The sequence below is a fragment of the Lycorma delicatula genome, chromosome 1 (assembly GCF_047948215.1).
Source record: "Lycorma delicatula isolate Av1 chromosome 1, ASM4794821v1, whole genome shotgun sequence".
NCBI classification, from domain to species: domain Eukaryota; kingdom Metazoa; phylum Arthropoda; class Insecta; order Hemiptera; family Fulgoridae; genus Lycorma; species Lycorma delicatula.
In genome coordinates, this window is record NC_134455.1 from 211,601,547 (window position 1) to 211,623,546 (window position 22,000).

Below are 22,000 nucleotides of genomic sequence, written 5' to 3' on the forward strand. Positions count from 1 at the left end.
GAGCTCCATGGCAGCACAGTATCCTTGATGTATCGGAGTTTATTATCGGTTGTAGTAGTCGGTCACCTTGCTTCCTTCCTCGAAGAGTGTGTTTAATAGAATTAATAAAATCGATAGTAGTAACACTAGTGGTGAAAGACGGTTGGCTACATCGGTCTTTAGCAGCGGAATCTACTCGTTCATTACCCGTGATTCCCACGTGTTTAGGGATGCAGCAGAAACTCACTTGTGTGTTGCGACGGTTCAAATCACCGATTGCATTATCAATTTCGGTGACGGTAGGATGTCTAGAATATAAGTCCTCTAAAGCTTGGAGTGCATTACATTAATCGGTACAGATGAGGATGTAACAGTATTTTGGGTTAATGGTATTGAAGAGCTTATTGATCGCGTACAGTTCAGTATTGTAGATACTTGTAATAAATACCAGCTAAACCGAACGTTCTGTTATTTATAATAAAAGCGCACCCAACGGTATCATTTTGTTTCGACCCACGTATGTATATTAATTTTGTCTTCATGGAAATTGGTATGGAAGGGGTATGAAAATGAAACAGCTGGTAAGAAAATGGTATGGAAATTGGTAAAAAATTTGCTGAAAGACGATAGGAGTTGTTGATTTTTTATTATATATGGTAGGTCATAATTAAAATTTATGGGGTCAAGTCTCCACGGAGACGGATATAAACAGGGTTAGGTTGGGAACACGAAGGGTGTCAAAATTTAAAAGTACAGTAAACGCCGGATACGAACACACATTGGTGTGTGGATGGTTTTCATATCGTGTTAAATAACGGTTTGCGAGGACTGCTTGATAAACCGGGTGATTTGATTGTTCTTTAAGTTAAGCAAAGTAAGATGCTAGCAGCTGGTCCGTCTATCCCAAAGTGATGGCTCACCGCAATCAACAAGTATGCTTGCGACAGGGCGCGAACTAAAGACATCTGTAGCTAGACGAAAAAAGCGTGATGTACAGCATCCAGCATTTTAAGCACGGAATGACGTGTTGAAGAGTTGGCGATGCAACCATAATCCAAACGGAACCGAACTAAAGAATAATAAAAACCCAATATATATGATCGGTCGGCTCCCCATTTGGTCTCGTAGCACATCTAGAATTTTTAAACGTCTCGCTTTTATCTGTTTATATGTACGACCCATGTAAGACAACTATCAAAAAGCAAACCTAAAAATTTAACGTCAAGAGATAGCAACTGGCTGGCTCTCCATTGAGAAGGACTTGCTGAATAAAAGGGTCTCGTAGGCGAGAAAAGACTACTTAATATAAGGTGGCATTTATTAAAACACCTTAATTGTGACATTTCATTCTCCAAGGAGAGCTACTCGGCACAGAATCCCCAACACGAACACCGAAAGTTCGGTCGTTTAAGAAACCCCTATATTTTATATTTTAAATCCTACATATTTTAATTATGACCTACCATATACAATAAAAAATCAACAAATTCTATCGTCTTTCAGCAAATGTTTTACCAGTTACCATTCAAGACAAATCTAATAAAGGCAGCATATTTCCCACGATTTCCCATTTCTTAAAGGTCGTCAGTGATGTATCAAACAATTCTATAAGTTATTAATTTTTTCTTTATTAAAGATCACTTTTGTATAACTAATTTATCTCTGTGTATCTGTACTGATTTTATTGTACGTTTGCTAGGGTCCGTAACGGTTGCAGGCGACTTAGATACTTTTGGGAAAAAATCAGTTCCAAATATGGCGTAGCTATTCTCAAGAATAATAAGCATCCCGTATCGAACTTTCGTAAGAGAATGAAAAACTATTTTAGTCGAACATACTGTTGCACACAGGCGTTACGAACCTGACCCGAAAAGCGATACTTCACTCTGTTTACCACAAAGATTAGTAGTATATGTACATCATTATTCTTACAGAAACCTACTTGATTAGTGCCGTTTATGTTTTAGATGTTTTACATCGTCACGGTAATAATAAAAAGTATAACACATTGTGTAAAGCAACAAAATAACGTAAAAAAAAAAGTACTAATTTCTTTATAAAATCTTTATTTAGCGGAGTAATATTACATTCTAAAACTGGTTTACCGATGAACTTTGACCAAACTTCGTAGGTGATTCTAAATCGATTTAAATTCTTAAAAAGTTTACCTCAGTAGGTTAAGTGGAGTGAAACTTAGCGTTTTGTTAGTTAAAATAAGCAAACAAATCCTCATTATCATCACAAAAGCAGCGTATGAATGTTGATTATACTAATTAGATCTACTGTTACTTATAACAATGTGAAAAAAAAATTCGAAGTGAAAGTTACGTAGCCCTGCATCGACTTAAGTTAGATGATACATTTTATTGTTTCTTCATTTGAGTTTTATATCTAAATCATTCCTAACAAAGTAATTAGTTGATTATAAATGTTGGCGTGATAAAACATTCAAAGTTTATAACAATTCATATCGCACTTTTACAGTTTTTTTAAAGATTTCTTTGTATTTTAAGGTTTGTAGATAAGAATAAAGTATTTTACAAGAGTTAAATTTAAGTTGTTTTTTTAAACGTACAAATTTGTTTATTCATTTGCACTTAAACAAGCAAGACAACATACTGTAAAGTAATTATCAAACAAACAGCGACTAAATTGATCAATGAATGCTAAAATAAACAGAAATAAATAGAAGATCAACATCAATTGTACGTTGCGTCATTATAAAAATAATAAAATAATTTATTCTGGTAGTAGGTTATCTAGCCTTTTGTCAGTAAAATTGTTTACTATTTTTTATCTCTATTTTTAGCTTCAGTTTTACGTATAAGAATTAATTTTAAATTGAGTAATTTTCATATTAATGCCCATACTCGATATTTTAGACGTTGGTATTTATACTAAATGGGTTCCTCTTACGTGTGATTTATTTTCTGATCTATTCTTTTTTTGTGTGAAAGCATCATCCACTCATTCATATACTCTCAATTTAGTATTTGAAAACGTTAATTTCTGTGAATGTATCCGAGGGGAAATTGACTGTTTTGTTGTGTCCCAGAGCCGTACGTGACTTCTATCTCGGCTATTAACTGCACACGGAGATTGTCGTCCTAGGTTCTATAATCATAAGCTTTCAGAGTCTTCTGCGTAGAGTATTTCAAATTTCGCTCGCGAATATTAACTGAATTTAATGTTTAATGGTCGTTTTCACTTTAACTCATAATTTCTTAAACTATTAATTTTTTGGAAAAAATTGTATCTCTATATTTATGAGAAAATACGATATTACCTGCTGATATAATAATAAAAAATCTGATTAATTTGTAATATGTGGTGGTCTTACCTACCACCACAATTACGACAGCAGAAGCTATCTTAAGTTATATAGTTTATCAAAGCATTGCTTATGAGTGAATCAGTTTATTAGGCGGTTCAAAAACAAATAAAAATAGAGAATATGTACCTTATTACAAAAATTGTAAGTCATGTTATAAATGTTAATTGTTAATAAAATCGGAAAATTACACAACTACATAGTTATATTTTCTGTTTGCTATTGTAAAACTGAGCGACTTATTTCTAGTGGCGCAAGTATAACCTCAGCAGTTCTAGGACTGGGATTTTCCAATAATCCATACTTTTCCATAGACACACACACATTCACACAAACAAAAAACAACACATTTTTTGTGAGGTTATTACTCACGGGAAAATCACTTTGAAGGTCCGTCGGTGCTTGATGGCGCACTAATTTATATCTGCGGACCATTCCGAGCAGAATAAAAAAAATCAGCCCAATCCGTCCAGTAGAACGTCTGGACGGACTGGAGATAGGTTTTGAGCACGCATTTTACTTTTGGTAGGAAAGGAAAGAGTAAAACAAGAGGGAGTGGGGATGTAGCGTGTTATGAATGGAATAGGTTGTTAGAGATTTTTTAAAATATGTAACATAACTTTGTAATAATAACGCTGCAGATCACCAAGGGCTAGCTTATTTATATAAAATGTTTGCTACACTTATTTATCATTGGGGTACACGTATTCTGTTATTCTGTTTAGTAGTAGAAATTATTTGTTTTTTTATTTTTCATCATTAGATATTTAATTTACTAAATAATCTTGAAAGCTTCTTCTTTTTTCTGTTTAGCCTCCGGAATCGCCATAAGTTATTACTTCAGAGGATAAATGAGGATAATATATATGACTGTAAATGAAGTGTAGTCTTGTACAGTGTCGGGTCGACCATTCCTGAGATGTGTGGTTAGTAAAAACCCAATCACCAAAGATCACCTGTATCCACGATCGAGTATTCAAATCCGTATAAAAGTAAAACTGCCTTCTCTGGGATTTTAAATAATCTTAAAGCCGGCGATCGTGATAATTTGGTATGAAAATTTTCTGGCGTGTGGAAAAATGATAGGCGTTATGCCTGATCTGGAAACACAGTACCTTCCGATTGAAATGGTTTTGGCCGAAATGCCACACAATTCCGTAACCGAAGTAGGAAATAATAATTTGTAATTTAACTTTTCAATTTATTCAAATATATTTTTTTCCGTTTACCAAGCTTTTGTAATATAGTATTAATTTGCCGTTTTATTATATCTTCGGGGCATGCAATCACCATTTTTGTTAAAGCGGGATTTACCTTCTTTTAATAAACCTCATCCTTAAATAATCATGGAAATTTCTATAACTCTCTAGTCTATATGTATATAATCCACTTTATATTTACACTTTTTAGCGTTGTTCGAGTTTTACGGTACTGTATCTACTTATAAATAGTAGTTTCCGTTTTAAAGCCATTTTTCCACAGAATTATCATTTATCCTCGGTACCAACATTCAATAATAAATATTTCCGATTATAGTTGTGAAACAGATAATTTATTCAGTAGCGCTTTTGAATATATGAGTATATCGTTACGTGTTATTTTCATTTTTTATCTGATTTTATGTTTATTTTAATCATGTCGCTTGATCTTGTAGTGTTATTATCGACACACTTTTGTTGTTCTGGCCGTTAAAGTTATTACAGGTTAAAAAACAATATGACATATGAAAAAATAATATATTGTGTTCAAGGTGTTCAAGGTTATGTGCGGAATTTTATTAGTAATACCCGTTACAAATAAATATTCGCTAAATATGCTTTCTTCAGTTAGTGCACGAGATTTTTTTTCAATTAACAATAAATAAATCTTAGAAACTTGTAATCTACTGATTGTTTCTTTTTTGTTCTGATATTTTGCTCTTACAGTGATTTTTTTTATGAAAGTATTTAAAATATGTATAGTAGTACACATCCAATAATAAACTGAACAATAACTTCGACCAACGGCTTCTGTTGCTTCCCTGAAAAATTGGGAAAAAGAATAAAAAAATTACATTCCAGAGTTTTTGCCAAGTAGGCAAAGTTCTGGTTAAAAGTGATGTTTCCAAATTAATATCTTTGAAGAATCTTACCTTATATTATTGTATTGCGTCTGTATACCTGTATAAAAAAATGTGTCAATTTATTTATTGAGCTAATAGGTTTAAATAGCGTCCTTCTCTTAAACTATTATCCCGGTACATGAGTAACTATTGTCGCTCAATTAGTCTCGTATTATTTTTTGAACTTAATTTCTGTTATACCTATTAAATAATTATAGGTTAAAATTAGTTTTTTCACTCTGAACAAATGATTTTGAGTTTTTCTGTACTCACTCGCTCAGTATCCCAGAAGGAAGATTTCTTGCTCTTCATGTGTTGTACTTTTTTGTATATTCTATTATTTTAAGTGTTTCAATTTTAATAAATCTACTGTTTGTATATTTTTATAATAAATTTGTTTATCTGGATACTCAGTTTTTGAATTTTATAGAGAATCTTTAATAGGCAGATTTGTCTTTGTGGGAGTTGAAGTTAGTTCTGGTTCTTGCTGTTCGTTCAGTTCATACTGTCATTAGCTACTCTCTTTGAAGACATATTTAAAAATGAGAAAATTTATTTGATCGGTACGTACTAAATGAAGAAAAATTAAGTTCGGATTTTTTATTATTTCAGTGACATTAAAATAATTTGCGGATGGAAAAAATAATACTTTAATAATTATTAATATGTTCAGGTTATTAAAAGATTACTAGAATATGGCTTAAGCTAATGTTTTTATGTGCAGCTCGTATAAAGTAGAAATTGTTGCATTTTTCGGTAACTTTGAAGGTACAATTGTTGTATGTTTGGTTGGGATGCTAGTATTAATATCGAATTTAAAAATATATCCTCTCTACTTTTCGGTTTAAACATTCGGAAGCGAGTCTTAAGATCCGCAATTTTGCTGCAGAACTTAATTTTGAATTATACTTAAGGATCAAGATGGCAAGTGGTTCGATTATATTATCATGTTATTTTCCCACAGAAAATAAAATATGAGCTGTCTCATACGTGACTTAATATTACAAGAGTTTCAAATTGAAGTTTTGTTTAGATTGTTCAAAGGTTTACCTGTTGGATGACTTTCCCCCAATCAGCTTTTTTTTGTAGATATTTTTCTTCCTTATCTATTTGTGTTTAACTTTATGAAAATTTTCAAAAATTTTTTTTAAGTGAATATGTTTCGTCCATTTCGATCAATTCTAAATTTAGTAGTATTAATATCTAAATTGTTCCATTACTTCTCTTAAACTATTATCCCGGTACATGAACAATTATTGTCGCTCTTTTCGCAAGAAATAAGTATAACTAAATAATAAATTTTATTTTATTATATCATCTGTTTTATTAGTCTCGGATTCACCTTACTTCCTATTTAAACTGGCCCGCTAATATTTATTCGTTTTGTAAATCTATTTCAAACACGTATTATTTATTCAGTTGTTCGATCTTTTATGCAAAACTTATTGTAAAGCGTTACATTTAAAATTCGTATATTGCTATGTAGCTATACTTTTACAAATTATTTACCCACGAATATTTTTTAATAATTTCTGGAAAGATTAATTTCATTTAAATATCCCTGTAGAATACTTTAATATTACCTCGTTAAAGTTTGCTTACTTATGTAGCTGTGGAAATAAATTAAAAAAAAGATTAAAATAATTTCTAGATCTTTTTGGTGTTAGTATTGTTTTTCGTTTTCTATGTTTTTCTAAAATAGGTTTACTTATTACTCTGTTTATAAATATTATTACTGTTACCTATTGCTACGTTTACTTTAATTCGGCCATTTTTCAAATCCTGCTCGTTTACCGCTTTTCTAAAACTTCTAATAAATTTCTGTAGGTTTCAGACCCATTCATATATATTTTACATTCTTTACCGTGCACTGGGACGAGGTAAACTCTGACAATCATCAAGTTGTTAAATTATTTGCATAAATTTAATTAATCTATCTCTGTTAAATTTTAATCAATATTTCATTCCTAAAATGCTATCGGTGCAGTTCTGTTCGTCTCGATACGTTTCTTCAGGGCCTTCAGTCGAATTTTTATAATATCTCTTCTTTGGAAGGTGGAAAAATACTACCACTTCTTAGGGTCGGTTATTTTACGGTTTCATGTTACCTTAAGCACCGTTAATAAAGTGATTGAAAGCTAAACATGATCGACCAAAAAAAAAGAGAGTGATTGATGGTGGTGTTGTTACGGACTGTCTCTGTACGGACTGGAATATACCCTAGGATTCCGCGGTGTATCCATATCTAATTTTTGTTTTTACTAGTAATGCATACGCATTATCAGTTTATATTCTAGTACAAGGTAATAATTCAGTACGGTTCCATTTTTGTGCTGATATTTTTAAGTACCTCACATTATGTTGGGATGATTGTCCGATTCTGTAAAAAAGAGATTTTACCAACGTCGCCTCATAGATTGAGCGGTTACATGCCTCAGCTTAACGCTTACTGCTAACAAGATTAAATGCAAAAGTATCGGATACTGCCGAGTTACAAGTGATTTTGATTTTCAGCTGCTGTTCAGAATGACGGTGTACGAAATATTGTAGGTGAATAAGAGTTTTAACGTCCCTGGATTGACTAACTATGTTTCTAGGGTGGTGAAGTTACTATCCACTATCGATTATGTTAGATATTTGCTAGAACGCGTTATTTGTTAAACCTTTTGTTTTATAAAAAATAATTTAACGGAAATCAAATGAATGTAATAAATCTCACTTACGTGCGATTTAAAAATTAAATGCGATAATTTTTGTAATATTTATGTTCGATAAACCACCAGAAAAAACTTTTCGGACATTACAGAAATACAAAAGTGCAATGGCCAATTTTGAAATGTCACAAAATATATGGTTAAAGCAGTACTAAGGCCTATCGCGGACCGAGTACAATTTGTCACGCTACTGTTTTAAGTCCACAGCTTGTAAAGTAAGTTCGCGTACTAAGTAACGTGACTGCAGAGGAACGCTTTAGTTCCTCCGGTCAGCAACTTCTAAGTAAGAAAAGCGACAGTTTATATGAATTTGCATGCACTAATGATTTTTTTTTTTTTTTTCATTGTTCGCCTGCCAGTTAGTTAGGCATATCAGATTATTTTTAAAAACTTTATTACGTACTATTTCTTTTAATTAAAAATAAAATTTTATTTTCATAAATTGGTACGAGAAGATGAACTGATTTGAAAACCTGTAATATTACCTTGTAATAGCGAATCATAGAATCTTTCAACACTTACAGGAAAGTATACAAAGTATTTCTTGGAATAGGATTGCAGTTTATCAACGTTTGGTAAAATTTATTTTTAAGAATCCTTTTGTTCCTCAACGGTTGAATCAATAACTTATTTATATTATATTTCCTTATTTTTTGTATAATTGCACATAACTCGATCGTCTCCTTAAAATCCATGTCGACAAATAATAATGAAAATCACAAATTTTGTAGATTGACAGTCACGCATCATATACGAACTGAAGAAGTCCGAGTAACAAGACGGCAATAGTGACAAAGTAGTAGCGTGACAAAAAGTCACCGGGTGTACACCTAGCACATCAACAGATAAGTTAGTAAAACTAAAAATAAATAATTATGAAAAACAAATAGATAAATTAAGGAAATACTACATTTATAAATTAAGAAGTAAAAATTTTAAATAAAATTATACAAAAAAAAAAAAAAATAATAAATGAACATGAGACATTAGTTTTTTTTTTTTTTTGTATTGTGTACTGTACTGTTTATTTTCAGTTTAAATATTTTTCCACAAAATAAGTTCGTTAATTTCTCACTATATAATTAAAAAGTAAATTGAGTGTATTTTAAAGCATTAAAATTATCTTTTTTAAATCTGCTCCTTTTTTTTTTTGTTGATAAATTAAAACGTTTAACCCAACAAAAAATATAAATATATTGAGCATATATAAAATTTTAGGATTTAGAAATAGATTTTGTTTTTTGTTTACAGCCATTAAAAAAATGTTAACAATAATAATAATCTCTTGACAATACCAATACTGTAATAAAATTCAGTTTACAATCTAACTGAATGAGATTTCTTCACACTATCTAGTGTTATGCCGTACTAGTCATTTATTATTAATTACGTAATTATTTGAGTATAATTACCATAATTTATACTATAGGAAAGAAACCTAAAACCCATGCAGGTTTAGCGAGGTAGATTTTATTGTATATTTTTAATATTCCAACGTAGTCTTTAAAAAGTGGATCTCGGATTTATTATAAAATTTTCTTCATTTTATAATTATTTTTTTAATATATATTCCTTAATTTTATTCAATGAAACGGTATGCTGTACATATTCCGATTTGTCACGTCTGATATGAAATATTTTTAGTAAACAAATACGCTAATAATACTGTAAATATACTGTCTAATTTGCTCTAAAGCTTGTTTTATTTTTACTTTACGAATAAGTTGTTATCTACTTGCACGTATTTTGTTCCACTAGTCATATTCTTTTTTCAGCAGATTATTTTTACTCGGACACATCTATTGTATCGCCTTCAAACAGGTATTTAAATTTTGTATTAAAATAGATTCGTTAGAATTTTTCACATTATTTTAAACGGTATTATTCTTGTAAAATGTAATCATTCTTGTATCTAATAGTATAATGTTATCTATTTTATGGTATCGATAATAATTATCGGTAATAATATATAATAAATTACTTTAACGTCATAAATTACTTAAAACCCTAATTATGAGAATTTTTTTTTAGAGGTCTGTTAACCAGGAAAGTTAAATAAATTATTCTAACGATTACTGATAAAATTTTGTAAAAAAAATAACTGATTATTATAATTATAATTTAGAGGTAACGTTTATCAAAGTAATTATCGAAGTTTAAAATAAATAACGATGATTTAAATCAATTAATTTTTTTTAGTATTACTGTATTTTGCATTACTTGACATTTAAAATAAAAAAATTATTCACTTTAAAATATCAAATAATATGAATTAATTTCTTTTACATTTATTCCATAATTATATTAACTATATAAATTAGGCAATTTTTGTATTGTTTTGTGACAAACTGATAATTTTTTTAACTTGATCAAAAAGAAAAAAAACTAAAACAAAATTATGAACTACCATAATTATAGATTTTCTTTTTTTCTAAAAAACTGAGAAATCACTTTTAACTAGAATTCATAATAAAAACGCCATTCCTTTTTCCAGTTCTTAATAGGCTGCTTATCTTGATTACATTTAAAATAAAAGTAGAAAGTTAAATGACCTTAGAGTAACGCTGACCGGTCGCTTACCTATAATTGATTTATTAGTAAGGCAGAATAATCTCATATATAAAATAGAATGTTGAAAACGGCTATAAGATAAATTAGGTTATTTTTATCAAATAAAGTAACTTTTGTGTGAAAAGATATGATCTGCTTACAGCAAATATTTCCGATTGTTTAACCTAAGGACCGTCGGCTTGCCTTTCTTCACACTTTTTCTATATACAGTGAAATATATAGGCAGTAAATAATGCGTACACTCGATACGAAAACCTTATCTGTGATCCCACATGCTTATGATGTACGAGAATATTACATGACATTATATTAGTTTGCGGTATGCGAAGCCCGCGCAAGTCGTTCGTTCTTTTTTATTAAAAATATTCTTTTTATGCAACAATACACCTTCAGTAGCTCAAAAAGTGGATAACTAAAGCGTAATAAAATAAAAGGTTTTCAGTAATTGAGCTCTAACACGTCGACCGTGATGCCTATAGCCGATCCTTTTTATCGGCTTCATTCATCGGGTATAGAAAGTTGTATTGTACGTTACACTTTGGTCTTTACCATAGTAAGTTCTCAGTCGATCACACTTAAGTCCATTCCACTTTTGTTCGGACTGACACTACCAAACACTCTATTCTGTTATTCTGTAATTGCTGAAGGCGCACGTGTCCTTGGGCTCATTAAAATGCTTTGCGCGGCATATCCTTTAATATTAAATTGTACGTAATATAAGAATAAGAATGTGCATCGTATTTTTGAAACATATAATATTAAATTGTTTATTTTATTTGTAGGTTTTTGTTATTTTCCTTTTAGCCGCTGACATCTAGTCGCATCTGGGAACAAATATACATATAGAAATCTGTAAGTCACGGGTTCGTAATAATGGCTTGTCCTTAAAAAAATTGTTTATGTCGGTAACATAATATTTATATTGAAAATAACAATTTTGCAAACACGATTACACGGAGATATTAATTCCATAATCGTAAAATGAATTAAATTTATTTAATTCATTACGATTAAGTAAATCGTAATGATTTAAAATCATTACGATTTATTTTGCGGATTAATTAAAATACCGTCGCAAATTGAATTTACCAAATGTTCTTCTGATTTATTGACTTATAACTTAATTTACTGTATAATATAAAAGTACAGCTTAATATCCTATTATAATTGGTTCGAGTTATCGAATTATCTTAAATTAAGTTTTCAATCGTTTCTTTCAGATGTTGAGGTGCCATTAGCTGTTGGCGGAAGAGCCCAGCCGCAATGATGGGCATACCACACCTTTGCGTCCTGTACGTGGCCACCGCTGGCCTACAGGGTAACGCACTCGGTTCTGATGAAGAGGAAATAGTCCTCCTCATTTATGTCATCATCGACATGAATCGGAACAAGGTCAGTAAAATCTTTATTTTTAAGATTTATTATGTTGCATGAATCCATGTATTTTTAATGTGTATAATACGTGAGTTATCAATATTCCACATTTTTACTATCTATAAGTACATTAGAGATTTAGTATCTAACATAAGACACGTACCGAATCTGTATTTGTAGAGAGCATTGTCTTTATAATATGTTTTATAAAAAATAAGTTTAATATTTGTAATTGAATTATATTTTATTGAAGAATCTTCTCCAAAAAGAAGAACTTTTTAATTTTCATTTTATTCCGATTTTATGTAGTAAATATTTTGTTCATCTCACATCTTATTGTAATGCCTTATATTAAACATCCTTGTCTTCAATTGATTTATCTTTTAACCTTCAATTAATAAATTGAAGCGGGTAGTATCTATCTACTTGTTACTCGATCCAAGAGTATTTTATATTGTCTTTTACTGGGAGTTCAACTTAGAAGACTCCGCATCACTTAGTTTAGTCTATAAATAATAGTTTATTAGCAAACGCATAATAATTTGTAGAAAGTGTTGAAAATTATGTCCATACACTTCTGTGCACTTGTTTGACGATGTTCCTGGCTACTCTTGTATCCTGTCTATTTCCTGGATGGAATTGCTAATGATTTGTTTGCGATTCCTGCAGGGTGTGTAGATTGCTCCAGTAAAGTATTTCTATTAAATAACCCTACAGAAAGAAATCCGGTCTAGTCAGATTAGGGGATCTTGTTGGCCACCACAAAATGAAATGATTCTTCCACCGAAAAAATCTTGTAGCATGTAGAGCGAGCTGTATAGCCATTGGCGCTGTCCTGCTCCAACCAGCAGTCACGCTTATCCTCTTGTAATTAAGGCTATGAACTATTGTGTAATTTCTTGGTAGACGGCAGCATCCACAGTTTTTTAAAAACAAAATAAGGGCCCTATAAGTCGTCGCCTTGAAACCATACACCATACGCCTATTTTTTGTGGGTGTGGGGGAGATTCAAAGAAAATGTGCGGGTTTTCAGTACCGTCGGTACGGTAGTTCTGACTAGTAACATACCCACCGAAGTGAAACCATGCCTCATCTGTAAAAAACACTTGATCTAAAACGCCAATATTGCCGCCTCTAATGAATTTTTTGAATCGTTAACAATAGTGAATCCTTTTAGCATAATCATCATTAGTTAGCTCATGGAAAACTGCATTCCATACGGTTAACATTTCAGCATTCTCGTTATTACAGTGTGGGCTAAACGTAGTGAAATGCTCTTTTCCCGTCTTATCTCCGCAAAGATTTACGAGGAGATTTTTTAACTACTTCTTTAACGTCCTATACGACTTGCATCGTTTCTAGTGACTGACCTATGACCTATGTCGAGCACGTTTCCTAGTCTAACACCGATACTGTTTCACAAAATATTTTAATTAACTTCTGAATAATACTTTTCAGTTGTGCTTCCTGAAATTTCTCGCCGACATACAACATGAGATTTCATCTCTAAATATAAGTTTCCATCACAAATACACGTTTATCAACTGTTAACCGCATTTTAACAAACAATAACACAACTTAACGATTAATGCAACGATTACGCAACATTGTTCAAAAGCCAATGCTCGACACAGACTGATAATACTCAAATGAGCAGGCAATAACAGTCCTCCCCACTCCAGCTACTGTTGCACCAGTATGTTCCACATTATTTTACCCTTCTCACACCAGTATATGCTTTTTTTAACAAGAATATGCATTTAGTATAAACTACTGAGTGATGGGACCTCTTTTAAGTTGAATATCTAGTGTATTCCGTATTCCTTTATAGATTATATTTTATTTCTAAATTTTATGTATTTTCAAACTTCTGACATAAGATTTATTTGTGTGTGTGTGTGTGTGTGTGTGTGTGTATGTGTGTGTGTGTGTGTGTGTGTGTGTGTGTGTGTGTGTGTGTGTGTGTGTGTGTGTGTGTGTGTGTGTATTAGTATATATACATATATACTAATTTCTTTTGTATCTATCTTTGTCTATTTTCTTCATAATTATATACAAGCCTTTTCCTTTAATGTTGTCTGTTAGAAGAACATCCTAATATTGAATGCTTTGTCATCTTACATTCTCCAACTACTATTGCCTAGAATATTTTTAAAATTATAAACACAGAAGTTTTTATCTTCGCCGGAAAAAATGTTTTCATTAAAAATTGAAAAGTTTAAAAAATTTACGATACTACTTAATTTATGGTAAAAGTTATGGTAAAAACGTTGTCTTAAACTGAGATAGCTTTTGCTTTTAGAAATTCTGCAGGTAAATTTTTCATAACTCTTATTTTAAAATGAATCGATTTTTATTTTCAGTTTTTTAAAGTGTGTTACGTCAAGGATATTAAAATTCAAAATTATAAGTTATAAAGTTCTATAGTGTTAAAATTAATTATTTGTATAATCTTATCTAGAAGATGCAGTTTAAAGAACCTTTATAAAAGCAAAAATTAAACTATATAAAATTTGCGACTATAATTTTCTTAATAACGTTTAGAATCGATTTGTTATTTACCGTTTACCAGACTAGTGAAGAACCGATATTGGCTATGCAGCACCCAGACGTGGATAAGGCTGGGTTTGCAAATGAATAAAATAATGGAAATCTATAATAAGTAATTGTTGTGTATAAGTAAATCCGTTTTCCTGGATAAGATTTCTTTAATACCAAAAATATCAAATTTATTTTATTCATATTAATTTTAGAGAATATTTTTAATCCTCATCACAGTCTTAAGAGGTTAATATTAAAAAAAAAGGTTTTATTAAAATATCAATAGGTAAGTTAATTTTATTTGATTTAACGAGATATCATATCTTGGCGAGAGTACCTTACCAAAATGTTGATCGTATGAAAATTTTCAAAATTCTTTTCTGGTTTAAAAAATCAGTCTACACATTTAAAAAAAAAAAAAATGTTGGGATACAGGTTTAAAATAATTTGCAATTCTTAAACTGAGGATGGATTTAAATTTTAAGTTGCAAAATAAATACAGGATAAGTGTAGCAACATCGTCGCCAGCGATATTTTGTGCAACATACCTAGCTCTAAAATTGTAGAATTGGATTTTTGTCTGCTTTTTTAATTTATTTTAGGGGCAGTCTACTGAAATTTTGTTTCTAAAATTTTTAAATTGTGCGGGGATATTATTAGATTATTACTTAATAACTGTTATTCTCATAACATGTATCTTTTTTGGACTTATCTATTGCCAGTTATAAGCGCCCACCTTTAACACCTACCGAATGGCCTGTCACCATTTTTTAATGACACTAAAAGTATATTAAAATTTAACTCCTCTATAACATATGCATACGCTTATAGTACATTCAACTTCCATCTGATTCTCCAGATGTGGTAACTTTGAGTATTCCATTACGTAATATTTTACTCCTACTTTTTCCTACTAATACGGATGTAACTTTTCTAAGAATACATTCTTTAATAGTGAATACAGTTAGTTAAGCGTGGAAGTTTTTTATATCTTTCCATTTTTAAAAGGATTATCGCCTTGTTCCGAGTATAAGACTTTCCTCTCGAAATATTATTAATGCAATTTATACTGCAACTTACATTCGAACTCTGTCGTGCCTAAATAATGTTTTCGATTTACGTTTAATTATTGTATATCCTAATTAAGAAAGAAATAGTATGTAACTAACAAGAATGTTATATCCCGCATTTTCTACCCGCTTAACATATTTTAATCATTAGTTTCCTTTACCGATTTTGCTCTTTATACAGAGTGCGGCAGAACCGACTAATCGGATAGTAGGGGGTCAATGCTCAGGTGATATTAGGGGTAGTCAGGTGCACTTGGTGTCTCTCTCTTAGTGTCGTCGATGATACCGTTTCAGTAGCCAACACGGTTTGAACCGGAGTACATCGTGGCTTTGCCGTGCGCGCGTGTTTTGAAAACAACCGATTTGTGATCGCGACGCTAACGGTAACGGTTCAGCATTCCGCGCTACAATGCCGTTCCTAATGCGAATAAAATTCGGTCCTGGGTTAAGCAGTTGGAGGAAACCGGTAGCACACTAAGAAGAGGTACACATGGCCGACGCAAGTCCATCATAACACCAGAAAATGTGCAGCTGGTGAGAGCAGCGATCGAGCGATCGCCAACGCACTCGGAGACATGCTATTGCTTTGGAGATGTCAACCCCGGTTTTAGGATTCTGCATTTCGATTTGAATTTTCAATCCTTTAAAATAATAATGTCTCAAGAATTGAGCCCAGCAGATTACGCCTACCGACAAATTCTGTATGAGCAAATGCTTGCACAGATCACTTCCGAAGCAGCTTTCTTCAGTAGCGACGAGTCATTTTCACCTCAGTGGGGTTGTGAATAAGCAAAACTTCGGTTACCGGGCTGAAAATAACCACCGAATTATTCGCTTAAGACCGCTACATTTCCCTAAACTAACTGTGTGGTGTGCCGTATCACAAATTTTAGGCCTGTACCTTTTTGAGAAGGACGGCGTGACCGTGAATTCCAAAGATTTTATCTCAATGTTGCGAAATTTTCTGCTGCCCAGAACGGAAGAGATTGCTGAAGAAGATGGATTGGGAGATTTGTGGTTACAGCAGGATGGGTCTGCAGCTCATACAGCCCGAAATTCACTCAATATTTCGAGAGACATTTTTTCCGGCCGTCTGGTGGTAATTTGGGATGGCCTCCGCGGTCACCCGATTTGAGATTTCTTTCTTTGGGGATATCTGAAGGAAAAGGTGTTTAAATGTTGCCCTCATACCCTACCAGAGCTAAGGGAGCGGATTATTGAAGAAGTATACTCCGCGATATGTGTGAACGGGCTGTAAAAAGTTTCCGAGATCATCTCGAACGGTGTGTTACTGCTAACGGCCGCCATCTTGAGGACATTATTTTCAAAACTTAATGATTATTAAATGGTATGTACTGCTAATTTAGAATATAAAAAAAAATGTATATATAGAAAAAACCCATTACCCATTACGTTTTTATAACTCCTCAAAGCTGCTTAATCGGTTCTGCCGCTCCTTGTATTATTTAAGATTATCTAATTAGCTAACTGGTCTAATGAATCATGCTTCATTCATTATAAATGCACTGTCAATGAACTGATCGGCGATCAATTAAATATTCTGGTTTAATAGTGACGTTAAATCTTTCTCATATCTGAATCAGCCTATAAGTATTATACTACTCCAATATTGATCGTTTTATTGCCGTTTAACCGATTTCATAGTAGTGGTTTTTTAAAACGTTTCTTAATTTTCATTACTTTCATCGATATTTAATTCTTTTTTTATGTGAACTTTTATCTTTCAAACTGATATTACCTGTCATATTCTGCACCTTCTATCCTCTTAAATTATTTTAAACGCAGTTTACCTTTGCCGATTTCACTCTTTACACTTAACATTACCAAATTGGATCATCCTGGATACTCCAGTACTTAACTTAACCCACTTAATTAGTTTTCAGGATTTTACAATAACTTCTTTTTTCTCCGAGTCATCTTAAAAATGTCCTCATTTCAAAGATATACGACCCACCATATCAGTAACACCTACATAAGTTTTAAAATGTCTTGTAATAAAAGTAGTCGGATAGTAACGTTATCGGTTGTGATCCGTAGTCTACTTTATTTAATTGCAACTCGCTCGTAATTTTTATTACGTTTAAGTTTGTATATTATATCCACCAGCTTGGTCTAGTGGTGAACGCGTCTTCCCAAATCAGCTGATTTGGAAGTCGAGAGTTCCAGTTTTCAAGTCCTAGTAAAGACGGCTACTGTTTTACGGATTTGAATACTAGATGGTGGATACCGGTGTTCTTTGGTAGTTGGGTATCAATTAATCGCACATCTCAGGAATGGTCGAACTGAGACTGTACGAAACTGTAGTCTTGTTCAGTCTCAGTCTTCATTTACACTCATTCATATCATCCTCATTCATCCTCTGAAGTAATCCTGGGGTAATTCCCGGAGGATAAACAGGAAAAAGAAAGAAGAAGGTTTGTATGATATAACCCGGAGGTCCCGGGTTCGAATTCCGGTGAGGCATGGCATTTTCACACGCTACGAAAAATTAATCTCATCCTCTGAAGCAATATTTATCGGTGGTCCTGGAAGTTAAAAAAAAGACAAAAGGTTTGTATGATATAAAAAAAGTAAAAGAGGTTTTTCCTTGTTCGATCCCTTTCGAGATTTGATGAGGAACCATTCATGATAGTCTCAGCTTAGTGTAAACATATTGGGAGAAACACTTTTATAGGATGTATATGATGGCAGAAAATTCTTACGGGTTTGAGTAACTACTTTAAAATATTATATTTATAATTTAAGTTAATTCTGAAAAATACTTGAATCGGAAAAATTTATAAATTTTAGCACGAGGAAGTATTAAATAAGTCAGAAATGTTTTACATCTTTCATTCTGTTTTAATTGAGTGATAATGATAATGCTTATAATAATAAAATATTATTAAGATGAAGTTAATAGATTTACGATTTTTTAACATATAAACGGAACACATATAAATATATGTTTTTATGTTTCCGAACCATAAAATTGTGTTTAGGGAATATAAAACATTCAAAAACATACAATTCCGATATACTAAATGAGTAGAAACAATTTAAATGCAACACATTTTTCGACCGCATTCTAAATAATTATCTACCTAATTAAAGATAAAATAAAAATACACAAAAAACAAACAAAATTACAAAAATATATTTGATTACATATAAAAAATTATTTTTTAAAAAACTTTTATTTAACTAATATTAATATTAACATTAATAAAATAAGGAAACAAATTAGAAAAACCTTCTAAAAAGTAAAAAATAAGAATTAAATAAAATGGAGAATTTTAAACAAAAAAATATAACATATTAACAAATACAAAAATGCACTGAAAAGTAAAAAATAAATTGTATAAATATCTAATAAATAACCAATAAATAAATGTAATAATTATTAAATTTTAAAATTAAAAGTAATGAAAATATTTAATAAAAGCATGGCTCAGTTTTTATAATTTATTTAAAACAATACAACATTTATTTTTACAACAGTTAATCTTCATTTTCATTTTGAATAACGACGCGAGAAGGCGGAAAGGTCTGCTGGAACCTCTCTAGTTGAGACTGACTAGCTACAAGTAACAATCTGGGAAAATGCACCCACTCGCTTTGTACGTGTTCTCACATAGTTGAAGTTCATCTTCGAATTCTGCTTGTAATCTAAGCCACACTGAACTACTCTTTTTACTAAAAGTTTCATTTTAATTAATTATGAATTTTTATTTAATGAATTCATAATTACGATTACAATTATAATAATGATATTAACCCTTAAAGGTTATCTTGGTGCAAATTTGAACCATCAAAGAATTAAAACTTGAGTTATTTTATTAAAAATAAATAAAGTATATACATATACTAAACAACCTCATTAAACAAAAAATATATTATAAAATACAGCAAATGTCTATAAATACTTATTCGAAAAGATTGTTATAAAAACTGCGCCAAGCTTTTATTTAACTAAATATTTTCATTACTTTTAATTTTAAAATATAATAATTATTACATTTATTTTTGGTTATTTATTATATATATTTATATGATGTATTTTTTTACTTTTCAGTGCATTTTTGTATTTGTTAATATATTATTTATTTTTGTTTAAAATTCTCAATTTCATTAAATTCTTATTTTTACTTTTTAGAGGGTTTTCCTAATTTGTTTCCTTTTTTTATTAATGTTAATATTAATATTAGTTAAATAAAATCTTTTTTAAAAAATGATTTTTTTATATGTAATCAAATATATTTTTGTTTTTTTTAATTTTTTAGTCTTAATGAACAATAAACTTTATACATCCAAAAAACATATTCTTAATATATATATCTAAATATTATTGTTTATTCAAGTTTGTTTGTTTATTAATAAGAGTAAAAAGTAAAAATATTTATTTTTACACATCGAAGTTACATACGTGTACCAAATTTCAATCATTTTCATACGATAGTTGATGAAAAATGAAAATTTTCAACTAAATGCATGAATTTAACGTAGGGATAGTGCGTGGGGGCGTGGGGTTGGGTCATATCAAATTCCGACACCGTAGTGCTGTATTGTCATCGAAGTTACACACGTTTACCAAATTTCATTGATTTTCATACGATAGATCAAAAGATATAGCAGTTGCAAGATTTGATTATAACTAAAGCAAGTTAAATAAAAGCATATAAAAACAAAAAACTACTTTCATCAGCTGGAAGCAGTGTGAGAACAGCAGCATCGGTCACTGAAAACGGTACAAAGGCTACTGAAAACATTTTGAAGTAAGTTTTTAAAAATCGTATTTTTGTAAAATTTGGGTTTGTCAACTTCGGTTCGATTGTCGTTACAAAGTATATGTTCTAAAATAAATATTATCTCGACCGTCCTGGATGAAAACGTTGAAAAAATTATTTTGTATTATATTTTGAGAATAAAATAAAATCGTTTTTTTAGTAACGTCTTTACACGTATTACTATTCTCGGTTATAGTTTGAGAAGATAACGATCATATATTAGTGGTGATTTTTAATTCTATTATACTTAGTTTTAATTGAATGCAAAGGAGTTCTCTAATTAGAAGTGTAACCTCTAACTAAATACAATGAACAGCTACTTTAATGGGTAACTTTCAAGTGTTTCCTGTATGAATAATATAAAGTATTGACCCCTTGACATTAAACTGTTCACAACTAAACACCTGCTAGTTCACTACTAAAAATACTTTTGAATTTTATTATGAAACCCGTTGAATATTTCTTATAGTATAGACTATAACTATTTTTACGTATCGTGTTGTATATTTTAATCTATTTTCTTTATTTTTGAAAAACAGTTTAATAGAAAACCTGAAAATTTAAATATTTACATTTATCCATACTTCGCTTATAATTAGCATGCAGATATCTGTTTCATATGTAGTCGATAAAACGTGATGTTTAGCTGAAAACATTTTACGAAGGGGAATTTCTTACCTTGCGGAATTTTTCGTGATAACCTTGAGATTAGAGTGTACGTGGTAGTATCATTCGCGTTACCTGGATTTCAGCCAACCTACGTAAAATTACTGCCTATGATCCCATCCGATCCATATGAACTTTGATATTATTTTACAAAAAAGCAATTTTTTTTTAATGTGCCTTTTAACGGAAAACGTATGTGAGGAGAAGTATTAGTTTTTCAAAAAATGCATTTACATTAATTCGTAGTAGAACATTTTTACTATTTAATGATATTAGAATCTTTCTTTCCAAACTGACATTCTGGGAATTATTTTTTCATTTCCCACGACTTCTGTGAGTTTGTAATCCCGATTATATAAAATCATAAAGAATTAGCCCCGCAACATTTAGTTTATTAATTGTGATATTTGGAGGATTAGATTTTCAAGTGGTAAAATAAATCATAATTAACATGTTCCTGATCTGTGACGATGTGATCAAGAAAAATGTCATTGTTTAATAAGTAATAATTGTTTATTATGTAATTATTTGTATTAATTTAAAATAATTAAGTGAAGCATTTATTATATTACACAAATTTTAATGAATACATATATATTTTTTTAACCCTCCCTTCCGTAACGAGACCCCAAGTTAAGCATGAACACGGATCCGGGAGGTGCTTTCATCTCTAGCCTCCAGATGAGGGAAACGCCAGGTCCAGGTATGCCGTTCCCGGCCTACACCAGCCAGCAACCGGGACTCGGTCTTTTGTGCTTCGCCACTAACGGGCACGCCCTCTCCCCAGAAGGAACGGCCCCGCCGGGACTCAGTCTTTTAGCTCAAGGGTTCGAGAGTCCCCGCACTACTTCATCACCGCTCACCCG

At 31.1% G+C, this 22,000-nt stretch overlaps 1 protein-coding gene across 2 annotated transcripts in view; it reads left to right on the forward strand.

Moving 5' to 3' along the window:
• Positions 1-22,000, forward strand: part of fus (epithelial splicing regulatory protein fusilli) — a 305,162-nt gene that overhangs the window by 38,851 nt on the left and 244,311 nt on the right. For both annotated transcript variants that reach the window (XR_012757154.1, XM_075371453.1), the window contains exon 2: positions 11,917-12,088. Coding sequence is in view for 1 of the 2 variants with exons in the window: in XM_075371453.1 (XP_075227568.1) it covers positions 11,960-12,088 (129 nt within the window). In the remaining variant the exon portion in view is untranslated. The remainder of the gene's footprint in view (positions 1-11,916; positions 12,089-22,000) is intronic.